The sequence below is a fragment of the Tachypleus tridentatus genome, chromosome 2 (assembly GCF_004210375.1).
Source record: "Tachypleus tridentatus isolate NWPU-2018 chromosome 2, ASM421037v1, whole genome shotgun sequence".
NCBI classification, from domain to species: domain Eukaryota; kingdom Metazoa; phylum Arthropoda; class Merostomata; order Xiphosura; family Limulidae; genus Tachypleus; species Tachypleus tridentatus.
The window spans coordinates 9,860,901-9,875,786 of NC_134826.1; the positions used below are offsets into that span (position 1 = coordinate 9,860,901).

The 14,886-nt window shown below is 32.4% G+C and overlaps 2 protein-coding genes across 2 annotated transcripts in view; one reads left to right on the plus strand and one right to left on the minus strand.

Annotated features, from left to right (window-relative positions):
* Nucleotides 1-14,886, plus strand: part of DCP2 (decapping mRNA 2) — a 215,505-nt gene that overhangs the window by 148,571 nt on the left and 52,048 nt on the right. The window lies entirely within an intron of this gene.
* The window catches only part of LOC143235208 (uncharacterized), a 33,119-nt gene that overhangs the window by 17,258 nt on the left and 975 nt on the right, over nt 1-14,886 (minus strand). Inside the window, exons 3-7 of the mRNA XM_076473153.1 lie at nt 11,328-11,486; nt 8,219-8,363; nt 6,954-7,138; nt 3,594-3,664; nt 2,385-2,618 (exon numbers count right to left, since the gene is read on the minus strand). Of these exons, the coding sequence (XP_076329268.1) occupies nt 2,385-2,618; nt 3,594-3,664; nt 6,954-7,138; nt 8,219-8,363; nt 11,328-11,486 (794 nt within the window). The remainder of the gene's footprint in view (nt 1-2,384; nt 2,619-3,593; nt 3,665-6,953; nt 7,139-8,218; nt 8,364-11,327; nt 11,487-14,886) is intronic.

Consider the following 14,886-nt stretch of genomic DNA (forward strand, 5'->3'; position numbering starts at 1 on the left):
CCGCCATCAGACAAAACTTGGGTCCTTAACTTTTAATTATCGAATTTATTTTTAGCCTTAGTTTATTTTTCTGAATTTAATTTTAAACAGATGAAAAATGTTAAAATTAAAATGTATTTCTTTCGTTGCAACTTTGGTCACCTTTTAACGACTACTTTCACCAACACCTTCATGAAGAAACACTTCATGAAACACTTTCACCAACACCTTCATGAAGAAACATAAACTCCGCTTACTTCTAGCTACCAAAACCAAATCTCAGCGCGTAATTGTCCAGGATTTTGCCTAAAATAAGAAAGAATTATTAATCGGAGGCGATTATCTTTCATGGCCCAAAAAATTGGGTTCTGAAAGATAGTTAAACGTAAATACTTGCAAGAATGGGATTGAACATTGTAGACATTATATGCACGAGGGTTGAGCGAGCTGTTGTGGCATCATAGTTGTTTTACTTTTCCCTGCTTCTGGTCATTAGCCTCAGCAGTATAACACATTTCAAACCACAGAACAACGTGAAGTGCCTCAGGTAATATTTTATTGTGAGAGACACAAACGTATAATACACGGAATAGAAAATAAAACCACAGTAACTTGACCCTCATATTCAGACTAAAAAGAAATATTTTTAATGTGACTGATACGATACCTTTGACGATTTTGATGGTCCGAGTGGTAATAGATCCCAAAAGAACAATGGTCCAAGTTGTAATAATTTTAAAGATAGTTCGTTTACTTTCTTGTAAAGCAATGGCTAATTGGGTTATCTATACTGTCAAATGCAGGTAATCGAACTCTGGCTTTTAGTATTGTAAGTACAAAGAGAACAGTAACTGTAGTGCGAAATCAGCTATTGGAAACGAAGAGCATCCTACAAAAGACAGGTTTGATTGTTGTTTACAGATCCTAACAGGTGATACTGAATTATAAGTAAACTAGCCATTCAGTGAATGATGTTTAGAAATGGTTAATATTCTGAGATCGGTAATACAAACCAACCAAAATATAGATAAGTCTGGTAAATTATGGAAAAAAGAAAATATCTGTTGAATGGTTTCTTGAAGAGTAACAATTATAAAATGATTATAGATAACCATGAGAACTAGTGAAGATAACATATCAAATTTATACCACTAGTAACACACACACACTCAAAATGTCTGAGAATCTAAATATTTCTAACGCAAACAAGTGTGATAACATTTAACTTAGGTTCTCTTGCGCGAGCAAAACCTCACTGTGTGGCCAGTTCGTTTATCCTGTATATTTTGTCGACCATTGTTTACCCAAGGTACTTCCAATTTTGAATTGATTTTAAACAAAAGAATAGCTGGATGACCATATCGAAGCACGTGGTGGAAAGGCTTGAAACTGGACTTCTTTGGCAATCGTGAAAAGCTCTTTCCTAATTCCTTGGTGTTCATATCCAATGAGAAAGGGAAGATCTTTCCATGAAATAGAATTATGTGTTGTTTACGATTCTTCTTGGCCAAGATGGTTAAGATCTGTTCCATAGAACTAATAACTTGTAAAGTTGAGAGTAATTAGCAAAGTTGTAAGTTATTATAAAGTATTCATAATAAGGTTACAGGAAGGGGGAGGCGGATAAAATATGAATATGGATTATATGTTTGTTTGTTTGTTTGTTTGTTTTGGAATTTCCCACAAAGCTACTCGAGAGCTATCTGTGCTAGCCGTCCCTAATTTAGCAGTGTAAGACTAGAGGGAAGGCAGCTAGTCATCAACACCCACCGCCAACTCTTGGGCTACTCTTTTACCAACGAATAATGGGAATGACCGTCATATTATAACGCCCCCACGGCTGGGAGGGCGAGCATGTTAGGCGCGACGCGGGCGCGAACCCGCGACCCTCGGATTACGAGTCGCACGCCTTACGCGCTAGGCCATGCCAGGCCCTATATGGATTATAATTAATAACTGACTTACAGCCAGAAGCCATTAATAGTGAGTAGAGATTATGAAATATGAAAGACATTATCCAATAAGACTGTATTTCACCACCTTTTCTCTTTCCCCGATCTGGGGATTTGTTGTGTGTATGTGTGTTTTTGTTATAGCAAAGCCACAAAGGGCTATCTGCTCAGCCCACCGAGGGGAATCGAACCCCTGATTTTAGCGTTGTAAATCCGGAGACATACCGCTGTACTAGCGGGGGGCAGGGGGATTTGCTTCACCCATCGGTAATGGATGAGGTTTGCCTTGGTCACACCAAATTTTACACGTCTTTAAAACTGATAAAATTCAATGGTAGTTGAAGTTTCACTCCGGACATCTTAACTGACATGTAAGAGTGGAGTTGACTTTTAAAAAATTGTGGAACTATCTACTTTTGTTATAACTTGAAATAGAAATAAATAAGTTGATACCTTTATTGGTGTTGACATAATGTTGTAAGTAAATTTTCTGGAAAATAAGTGAATTGAAACAATGCCAATGTCCATATAAGGAAGTGTAACTGTCATAGGTATGTGGGCTCTCCGTCTACACGTGGTGGTCAGCAACACTGCCATCCTTCGGAAATGTCCGTTTGTTTTTTCTCTCACTGTATTTTTTCTGTTTACTTCAAAATGTAACTTTTCAATAAATAACACGATTTCAACCTGTTTTGGGTGAAAAGAAAATTCTAAGTTTTGTTTGAAAGATTAAAGTCCGTGTTACAGTAGGGAAAAATAGTTTACAGATTACAAAATATAAGAAACAAAAACACTCGCATTTTAAGTACATCATGTTTTCAGCGTATTACAAATTGTTATTTGTTTTTATCATGAGAATATCATGAAATAAATATTAATAAATAAATATAAATTATTTGTTTTTACTTTTGACCCAGGTCACCATATTCACTCAGTCGAGGGCCACATAGTGAAGAGACACAGCTCACCATATACACTTGGTCAACATCCACACATTTAAGAGACCCCAGCCACCATATACACTTGGTCAACATCCACACATTTAAGAGACCCAGCCACCATATAAACTTGGTCAACATCCACACATTTAAGAGACCCAGCCACCATATAAACTTGGTCAACATCGACACATTTAAGAGACCCAGCCACCATATACACTTGGTCAACATCCACACATTTAAGAGACCCAGCCACCATATAAACTTGGTCAACATCGACACATTTAGGAGACCCAGCCACCATATACACTTGGTCAACATCCGCACATTTAAGAGACCCAGCCACCATATAAACTTGGTCAACATCGACACATTTAGGAGACCCAGCCACCATATACACTTGGTCAACATCCACACATTTAAGAGACCACCAGTCAACACGACACATTTATATACACTTGGTCAACATCCACACATTTAAGAGACCCAGCCACCATTTACACTTGGTCAACATCCACACATTTAAGAGATTCAGGTCACCATATGCACTTGGTCAACATCCCTTCCCCAAAGTTATTGTAATAGAAATGATTGCAAAATTGTATCTTAACGTAATTTAGTTTAACTTGGTTATTTGCAGTACCTCAAATATAGATATATACAATCTGATAAAACTGTTTGATCAATAAGTAAAAATATAAGTAATTTTTACAAATAAAATTACCATCTTGACCAGAGATGGTGAAACTGGTGCAACCTGGTCATCAACTTCGTAATCAGTGTACAGCTGAGTTTCTGAAATGGAAAAAAATGAGTTAAAGCATTTCTGTAGCCTTTAGTAATATGTAACTTACCATGAACGTTAAAGCATTTCTGTAGTGTTTAGTGATATGTAATTTACCATGAACGTTAAAGCATTTCTGTAGTGTTTAGTGATATGTAACTTACCATGAACGTTAAAGCATTTCTGTAGTGTTTAGTAATATGTAACTTACCATGAACGTTAAAGCATTTCTGTAGTGTTTAGTAATATGTAACTTACCATGAACGTTAAAGCATTTCTGTAGTGTTTAGTAATATGTAACTTACCATGAACGTTAAAGCATTTCTGCATGTTTAGTAATATGTAACTTACCATGAACGTTAAAGCATTTCTGTAGTGTTTAGTGATATGTAACTTACCATGAACGTTAAAGCATTTCTGTAGTGTTTAGTAATATGTAACTTACCATGAACGTTAAAGCATTTCTGTAGTGTTTAGTAATATGTAACTTACCATGAACGTTAAAGCATTTCTGTAGTGTTTAGTAATATGTAACTTACCATGAACGTTATTTCTGTAAGCACCATTTAAAGCATTTCTGTAGTGTTTAGTAATATGTAACTTACCATGAACGTTAAAGCATTTCTGTAGTGTTTAGTAATATGTAACTTACCATGAACGTTAAAGCATTTCTGTAGTGTTTAGTGATATGTAACTTACCATGAACGTTAAAGCATTTCTGTAGTGTTTAGTAATATGTAACTTACCATGAACGTTAAAGCATTTCTGTAGTGTTTAGTAATATGTAACTTACCATGAACGTTAAAGCATTTCTGTAGTGTTTAGTGATATGTAACTTACCATGAACGTTAAAGCATTTCTGTAGTGTTTAGTAATATGTAACTTACCATGAACGTTAAAGCATTTCTGTAGTGTTTAGTGATATGTAACTTACCATGAACGTTAAAGCATTTCTGTAGTGTTTAGTGATATGTAACTTACCATGAACGTTAAAGCATTTCTGTAGTGTTTAGTGATATGTAACTTACCATGAACGTTAAAGCATTTCTGTAGTGTTTAGTGATATGTAACTTACCATGAACGTTAAAGCATTTCTGTAGTGTTTAGTGATATGTAACTTACCATGAACGTTAAAGCATTTCTGTAGTGTTTAGTGATATGTAACTTACCATGAACGTTAAAGCATTTCTGTAGTGTTTAGTGATATGTAACTTACCATGAACGTTAAAGCATTTCTGTAGTGTTTAGTAATATGTAACTTACCATGAACGTTAAAGCATTTCTGTAGTGTTTAGTAATATGTAACTTACCATGAACGTTAAAGCATTTCTGTAGTGTTTAGTAATATGTAACTTACCATGAACGTTAAAGCATTTCTGTAGTGTTTAGTGATATGTAACTTACCATGAACGTTAAAGCATTTCTGTAGTGTTTAGTGATATGTAACTTACCATGAACGTTAAAGCATTTCTGTAGTGTTTAGTGATATGTAACTTACCATGAACGTTAAAGCATTTCTGTAGTGTTTAGTGATATGTAACTTACCATGAACGTTAAAGCATTTCTGTAGTGTTTAGTGATATGTAACTTACCATGAACGTTAAAGCATTTCTGTAGTGTTTAGTGATATGTAACTTACCATGAACGTTAAAGCATTTCTGTAGTGTTTAGTGATATGTAACTTACCATGAACGTTAAAGCATTTCTGTAGTGTTTAGTAATATGTAACTTACCATGAACGTTAAAGCATTTCTGTAGTGTTTAGTGATATGTAACTTACCATGAACGTTAAAGCATTTCTGTAGTGTTTAGTGTTATGTAACTTACCATGAACGTTAAAGCATTTCTGTAATGTTTAGTAATATGTAACTTACCATGAACGTTAAAGCATTTCTGTAGTGTTTAGTAATATGTAACTTACCATGAACGTTAAAGCATTTCTGTAGTGTTTAGTAATATGTAACTTACCATGAACGTTAAAGCATTTCTGTAGTGTTTAGTAATATGTAACTTACCATGAACGTTAAAGCATTTCTGTAGTGTTTAGTAATATGTAACTTACCATGAACGTTAAAGCATTTCTGTAGTGTTTAGTAATATGTAACTTACCATGAACGTTAAAGCATTTCTGTAGTGTTTAGTAATATGTAACTTACCATGAACGTTAAAGCATTTCTGTAGTGTTTAGTAATATGTAACTTACCATGAACGTTAAAGCATTTCTGTAGTGTTTAGTAATATGTAACTTACCATGAACGTTAAAGCATTTCTGTAGTGTTTAGTAATATGTAACTTACCATAAACGAAATGTAAGGGTGTTTCAGTTCACATTAACTACGTAAACTAACAATCTGGTAATAATTTAAGAACAGTATATTTCTGCGTGGTTATTGTTTTATATACAAAAAAAGGTCCCCAATAAGAATTGCCCATGTCGTGTCTACAGCATAACACCCCAACAGGAATTTTTCATGTTTTGTCAGCAGCGTACGCCCCCAACAGGAATTTTTCATGTTTTATCAGCAGCGTAATGCCCTCATCAGAAAATGTCCATATCATTTCCAGAAAGACTCCCCCAGCAGGGATTATCCCTCTATTTTTTCCAGAGTAATACCTCCGACTGGGATTGTCCATGTATTTTCTTTTTCTCCAACCAGGATTGTCCATGTCTTGTCTCCAGATTAACTCGACCAAGAACTATTATCCATGTCGTGTATCCAGAATAGTATCCTCAATAGAACACAATAGAAGGCTCCTAACTAAAGAACCGATAATATAATGGAGATATATGGTATAATACAGTAGAGGAGGTTTACCAGACAGAAACTAATATTGCTAGCAGTCTGTACTTGTTGGAATCAGGATTTATCTTAGTTTTCTGTTTGTTTACTAATTATGGATACGATAACATCTTAACAATTTATTTAAGGTTTCTGAAAATGCATGGGAACCTCAAAAGGTTGGTAATGCTAAAGGTATATAAATAAAGGTTATATATTATAGGCTCAGAAGTTACCTTAAGCATACCATTATTTTCATGTACAGTAAAATAAAGAAAGGATTTATCTAGGCTTAGAAATTACCTCAATTTTGTTTTTATTTTTATCTACAGGAATATACGGAAATGTTCTATCTAGGCTTAAAAATTACCGTAAGTGTTACATTATTTTCATTTAATATAATAATGTAATGTAATAGAAAGGTTCTATATAGGCTTAAGAGTCAACGTAAGTGTAACATTATTTTAATGTACGAGATATGGGAGGATAAGGAAAGGAACTAACTAGGCTTCAGAGTTACCTTCTGCAGAGAAAGAATTGTTTGATTTACTGGATGTCTCAAGTCGAAGTCTTTCTAGCAGTATGCGTTGAAGATGTATTAAGTGACGAGTAGCTCTCACAGACAGGTTCTGGTTCCCAATGTGTTGAAGAACACATGCCAGCTCCTGGATCATGCTCTTGGCAATAAGTGGAGCTTCAAGAAATCTGAAATTTAAAATGTACATATATTTAAAAAAAATTGTTTACTGTTTGTTGTCTTTGTCTTTTTATTCCAAATCTCACCAATTGGCTATATATCCACTCTGTACACTGTCAGGAGTCGAATCCCGATTTTCATAGATTTACCCCTGAACCATCAGGCAAAACCTTTTACAGGAGTAATTTTATACTGTTAATAACTACGTAAACACCTGCAAGTTTCAGACAGTGTTACTATCAGTGTTACACTGTCAGACAGTGTTACGGTGTAAACACCTCCTAGTATTACTGTGTAAACACTTCCCTAGTATCATATCCCTTCAGACAGTGTTACTATGTGAACACTTCCTTCGTATCATATCCCATCAGTGTTACTGTGTGAACACTTCCCTAGTATCATATCCCATCAGTGTTACTGTGTAAACACTTTCATAGTATCATATCCCATCAGTGTTACTGTGTAAACACTTTCATAGTATCATATCCCATCAAACAGTGTTACTGTATGAACACTTCCCTAGTATCATATCCCATCAGATAGTCTTACTGTGTGAACACTTCCCTAGTATCATATCCCATCAGACAGTGTTACTGTGTGAACACTTCCATAGTATCATATCCCATCAGACAGTGTTACTGTGTGAACACTTCCCTAGTATCATATCCCATCAGTGTTACTGTGTGAACACTTCCCTATTATCATATCCCATCAGACTGTTACTGTGTTTGTATCTTCCCCTCCACATAATTCTCCCAAAGTGACATTGCTTGTTACATAATTCTCCCAAAGTGACATTGCTTGTTACATAATTCTCCCAAAGTGGCATTGCTTGTTACATAATTCTCCCAAAGTGACATTGGGAGAATTACGCATTCAAGCAAAGTGTCATTGCTTGCTAAATAATTCCACTAGAGACACATAGGTCAGTCTGACTTATAACGCTATCCCCGTAGTGAACAGAGCACAGATGTCTCGTTCATAACAACAAACACAGAATAAACACAAAATATGATTTTGTGCTTCACACTGAAACATGTGTTTTTGTGAAGACTAACACACGTAGTTGTAACTTTATGTTCACTGACCCATGTCTGATTCGTCGTGTAGTTTCAATGACAACATTGTCTACCAACTTCCCGAGTTCTGTCTCGAAGCTGATAGAGGAATCGTTGGTAATCAGTGGACTTCTAACAAGTGATCCAACTATCGACATGGCTCTACAGAAGAAACCTGGGAGAAAAAGTGTGAAACATTATATGGGCCTTCACATGGAAAACATAATAGTATATAAGTATTCATCAAAACAGAAAACAATGGTACATAGGTTTCCACAGAAAATATAATAGTATATAAGTCTTAACCTAGAAAAAAGTAATACGTGACTCTTTACTTACAAAAGCTGAAAGTACATGTGTCTTCATATTGAGGAGATGACAGTACACGTGTGTTCACTTACAAGAGATGAAAGTACACGTGCCTCAACTTAGAAGAGATTAAATTACACGTGTCCTAGGTAAGAAGACATTAAACTATGTGTGTCCTCAGTTAAAAGAAGTTAAAGTATATGTGTCTTTGAAGTACACGTGCCTTATCTTATAGGATATTAAAGGACACGAGCTTTCACTTAGAGAAAATTGAAGTACACGTGCCTTATCTTATAGGATATTAAAGGACACGAGCTTTCATTTAGAGGAAATTGAAGTACACGTGCCTTATCTTATAGGATATTAAAGGACACGAGCTTTCACTTAGAGAAAATTGAAGTACACGTGCCTTATCTTATAGGATATTAAAGGACACGAGCTTTCACTTAGAGAAAATTGAAGTACACGTGCCTTATCTTATAGGATATTAAAGGACACGAGCTTTCACTTAGAGAAAATTGAAGTACACGTGCCTTATCTTATAGGATATTAAAGGACACGAGCTTTCACTTAGAGAAAATTGAAGTACACGTGCCTTATCTTATAGGATATTAAAGGACACGAGCTTTCATTTAGAGGAAATTGAAGTACACGTGCCTTATCTTATAGGATATTAAAGGACACGAGCTTTCACTTAGAGAAAATTGAAGTACACGTGCCTTATCTTATAGGATATTAAAGGACACGAGCTTTCACTTAGAGAAAATTGAAGTACACGTGCTTTATCTTATAGGATATTAAAGGACACGAACTTTCACTTAGAGAAAATTGAAGTACACGTGCCTTATCTTATAGGATATTAAAGGACACGAGCTTTCACTTAGAGAAAAGAGAAGTACACGTGCCTTATCTTATAGGATATTAAAGGACACAAGCTTTCACTTAGAGAAAATTGAAGTACACGTGCCTTATCTTATGGGATATTAAAGGACACGAGCTTTCACTTAGAGAAAAGAGAAGTACACGTGCCTTATCTTATGGGATATTAAAGGACACGAGCTTTCACTTAGAGAAAAGAGAAGTACACGTGCCTTATCGTATAGGATATTAAAGGACACGAGCTTTCACTTAGAGAAAATTGAAGTACACGTGCCTTATCTTATAGGATTGTTAAAGGATACGCGTCTTCACGTGTAGGTGATTAAAGTACACGTGTTTCACTTAGAGAAAATTGAAGTACACGTGTTTCACTTAGAGAAAATTGAAGTACACGTGCCTTATCTTATAGGATATTAAAGGACATGCGTTTTCACGTACAGGCGATTAAAGTACACGTGTTTCCCTAAGAAGAGATTAAAGTACACGCGTGTTCACTTATAGGATATTAAAGTACACGCGTTTTAACTTAGAAGAAGTTGAAGTATGTGTGTCTTTACTTATAAGAGATTAAATTACACTTTTCTTCAATTGTAAGAAAATCACGTATAGGTGATTAAAGTACACGTACACGTGATTTCAATTAGAAGAGATTAAAGTACACGTACACATGTTTTCAATTAGATGAGATTAAACTACACGTGTTTTCACTAAGAAGAAGATAAATTATATGTATCTTAACTTAGAAGAAGTTGAAGTATATGTGACTTTACTTATAGAAGATTAAGATACACGTGTCTTCACTTAGAGGGCAATAAAGTTCACAGGTTTCCACTTACAGGAGATTAAAATACACGTGTCTTCACTTAGAGGACAATAAAGTTCACAGGTTTCCACTTACAGGAGATTAAAATACACGTGTCTTCACTTAGAGGACAATAAAGTTCACAGGTTTCCACTTACAGGAGATTAAAATACACGTGTATTCAGTTAGAGGGCAATAAAATACACAGGTTTCCACTTACAGGAGATTAAAATACACGTGTCTTCACTTAGAGGACAATAAAGTTCACAGGTTTCCACTTACAGGACAATAAAGTTCACAGGTTTCCACTTACAGGAGATTAAAATACACGTGTATTCAGTTAGAGGGCAATAAAGTACACAGGTTTCCACTTGCAGGAGATTAAAATACACGTGTATTCAATTAGAAGAGATTAAAGTACACGTATTTCACTAAGAGGAGATGAAAGTACATGCGTCTTCACTGATAAGAGAATAAAGTACACATGTTTTCACTTACAAGAGATTAAAGTACACGTGTCTTCTCTTACAAGAGATTAAAGTACACGTGTTTCACTAGGAGGAGAGGAAAGTGCATTTGTGTCACTTGTAGGATATTAAACTACACGTGTCTTTACTTAGAAGACGTTAAATACACGTGATTTCACTGAAAAGAATTAAACTAAACGCGTCTTCACTTGAAGGATATTAAAGTACACGTGTCCTCACTTTGAGGAAGTTAATGTTCGTAGGTCTTTGGTGTTTAATTTTTTTCTGGCATCTGATCCATCATTTGTAACTTTTAGTTTTATAATTGTTTAATTATATTGAACAGGTGACGATATTTTGGTTTATTAAATGTTCAATAACGTCACAGATTTTACAAAACTCAAACACTCACAAAGACACGTGATTGCAGCAGAAAAACTAGAGACAATTGTGTTAGGCCTAACTTTAAGCCTTACCTCAAGTTTAATCAAACACTTTTGTGATGGTATCTGAACATGATGAAATTTAAGTTTTGTGTGATACCATATTTAATGTAGTGCTGATTAGTAATCATTATCCATATTTATAAAACTATAATATTCAGCAATAAAAGTGAACTTCGATTCGAAGAAAGCGCGTTAGATAAATAATTAGAAAAGTAATTGAGACAAAAGTAATTTACCTGTTGTAACAAACCAACGTATATCTGTAAAAGCCTCAGATAAAACAGGTGGTAAAACACTTGGTGGACACTGGATATTCACCTTGGTTGAAGCATCCAAGCATGCATAATTACGATCACAAACGCTTACCGTAACAATTAACGTATCCGTCGGCCCACCTGTGTAAATAAATTAATAATAATCGCCAGATTAATAATATTTTTGGTAATTCCTTCTTTAAAGGTTTAGAGAAAATGTCTGTCTTTTGGTACAAACTGCAATTAATCTCTTATAATGTTTGTAAGCACATAACATTGATGGATTCTTGATACAGAATTGTGTCATACAACGTTCAACTTAGTTTTTAGAGTGAGTAGAAGGCATGTTCTTTCCTTAAATTATGTATTTAATACAGTGAATGTTCTTAAGTTTTATATTTAATACAACGACTGTTCCGTATTTAAGTTTTATATTTAATACAACCAATGATCTATACTTAATTCCTCTAATTAATACAACATATGTTCTGTATTTGAATTTTATACATAAAATAAATCTTCTGTATTTATCATTTATATTTATATACAAATGTTCCATATTTAATTTCTGCAGTTGAAACAACGAATGCTCTGTATTTAAGTTTTATATTTTATACAATGAAAGTACTGTACTTAAGTTTTATCTTTAATACAACGACTATTTTGTGTTAAAGTTTAATATTTAATACAACGAATATTCTGTTCATAAGTTTTATATTTAATACAACGAGTGACCTGCATTTCAGTTTTATATTTAATACAATGAATGTTCGGTATCTACGTTTTATATTTAATACAACAAATGTTGTGTATTTGAATTTGATATTTAATACAACAAATTTTCTATAATTAATTTTACAGATAATACAACGAATGTTATATATTACAGTTTTATATTTAATACAACAAATGTTCTGTATTTAAGTTTTATATTTCATACTACAAATGTTCTATACTTTATTTCTACAGCTAATAGAACGAATATTCTGCATTTAAGTTTTATATTTAACGCAACGAATGTTCTACATTAAAGATTTATGTTTAATACATCGAATGTTCTGTACTTAAGATTTATATTTAATACATCGAATATTCTATACTTAATTTCTATAATTAATGCATGAAATATTCTGTGTTTAGGTTTTATATTCAATACATTGAATGTTCTCTATTTAAGTTTTATATTTAATAATACGAATGATCTGTATTTATTTTTTATATTTATTACAAAGAATGTTCTGTATTTAAGTTTTATATTTAATAGAAATAATGTTACTTACGTATTCATGTGATACATTTAATGCAATGAATGTTATATATGTAAGTTTAATATTTAATGAAACGAATGTTCTGTATTTAAGTTTTATATTTAATACAACGAATTTTTTGTATTTCAGTTTTATATTTAATACAACCAATTATCTATACGTAATTTCTATAGTTAATACAACGAAAGTTCTGTATTTAAGTTTTATACTTAATACAACGAATGTTCTGTTTTCAAGTTTTATATTCAATACAATGAATGTTCTATATTTACGTTTTATATTTAAGAATAGGAATATTTTGTACTTATGTTTTATATTTAATACAACGAATGTCTTATAATTAATTGCTTTTGTTAATACAAAGAATGTTCTGTATTTTAATCTTATATTTAATACAAATAATGTTCTACACTGTTGTTTTATATTTAATACAACTAATATTTTATACTTACTTTCTTTACTTAATACAAGAAATGTTCTCTATTTAATTTTTATTTAATACAACGAATGTTTTAAAATTAATTTCCATAGTTAAGACAACGAATGTTCTCTATTTAAGTCTTACACTTAATACACAGAATGTTTTGCACTTTAGTTTTATATTTAATACAACGAATGTTCTGTATTTAAGTTTTATATTTAATACAACGAATGTTCTGTTTTCAAGTTTTATATTCAATACAATGAATGTTCTATATTTACGTTTTATATTTAAGAATAGGAATATTCTGTACTTATGTTTTATATTTAATACAACAAATGTCTTATAATTAATTGCTTTTGTTAATACAAAGTAGTTCTGTATTTTAATCTTATATTTAATACAAATAATGTTCTACACTGTTGTTTTATATTTAATACAACTAATATTTTATACTTACTTTCTTTACTTAATACAAGAAATGTTCTCTATTTAATTTTTATTTAATACAACGAATGTTTTAAAATTAATTTCCATAGTTAAGACAACGAATGTTCTCTATTTAAGTCTTACATTTAATACACAGAATGTTTTGCACTTTAGTTTTATATTTAATACAACGAATGTTCTGTATTTAAGTTTTATATTTAATACAAGAAATGTTGTGCACTTTAGTTTTATATTTAATGCCACGAATGTTCTGTATTTAAGTTTTATATTTAATACAAGAAGTATTCTAGACTCAACTTATACAGTTAATACAACAAATGTTCTGCATGTTCATTTCATATTTGATACAACGAATGTTCTGTATATAAGTTTATATGTAATACAACGTCTGTTCCATATTTAAATTTTATTCATAATAAAACTAATGTTTTGTATTTAATTTCTATAATGAAAATAACCAATGTTCTGTATTTAAGTTTTATATTTAATACAACAAAAGTTCTGTATTTAAGTTTTATTTTTAATATAACAAATTTTCTATACTTAATTTCTACAGTTAATACAGCGAATGTTCTGTATTTAAGTGTTATATTTAATGCAACGAATGTACTGTTCTTAAGTTTTACATTTAATAGAATGAGTGACATGTATTTATGTTTCATATTTAATACAAAGAATGTTCTGTATTTCTGTTTTATATTTAAAATAACCAATGTTCAGTTCTTAAGTTTTATATTTAATAGAATGAGTGATCTGTATTTAAGTTTTTCACAATGAATGTTTTGTATTTACGTTTGATATTTATTGAAACGAATGTACTGTATTTAAGTTTTATATTTAATACAACGAATGTTCTACATTTAATTTCTATAGTTAAAAGAACAAAGTTGTACACTTAAGTTTATATTTAATACAACGAATATTCTGTATTTAAGTTTTATATTTAATACAATAAATGCTCTGTTCTTCAGTTTGAAATTTAATAGAACGAATGCACTGTTCTTAGGTTTTATATTTAATGCATGGAACGTTCTGCACTTAAGTTTTATATTTAATATAACGAATATTCTGAATTTAAGTTTTATATTTAATACAACGAATGTTCTGTTCATAAGTTTTATATTTAATTGTTTGTTTGTTTTAGAATTTCGCTCAAAGCAACACGAGGGTTATCTGCGCTAGCCGTCCCTAATTTAGCAGTGTAAGACTAAAGGGAAGGCAGCTAGTCATCACCACCCACCGCCAATTCTTGGGCTACTCTTTTAACAACGAAAAATGGGATTGACCGTCACATTATAACGCCCCCACGGCAGGGAGGGCGAGCATTTTTGGCGCGATTCGGGCGCGAACCCGCGACCCTCAGATTACGAAGCGCACGTCTTAATGCGATAGGCCATGCCAG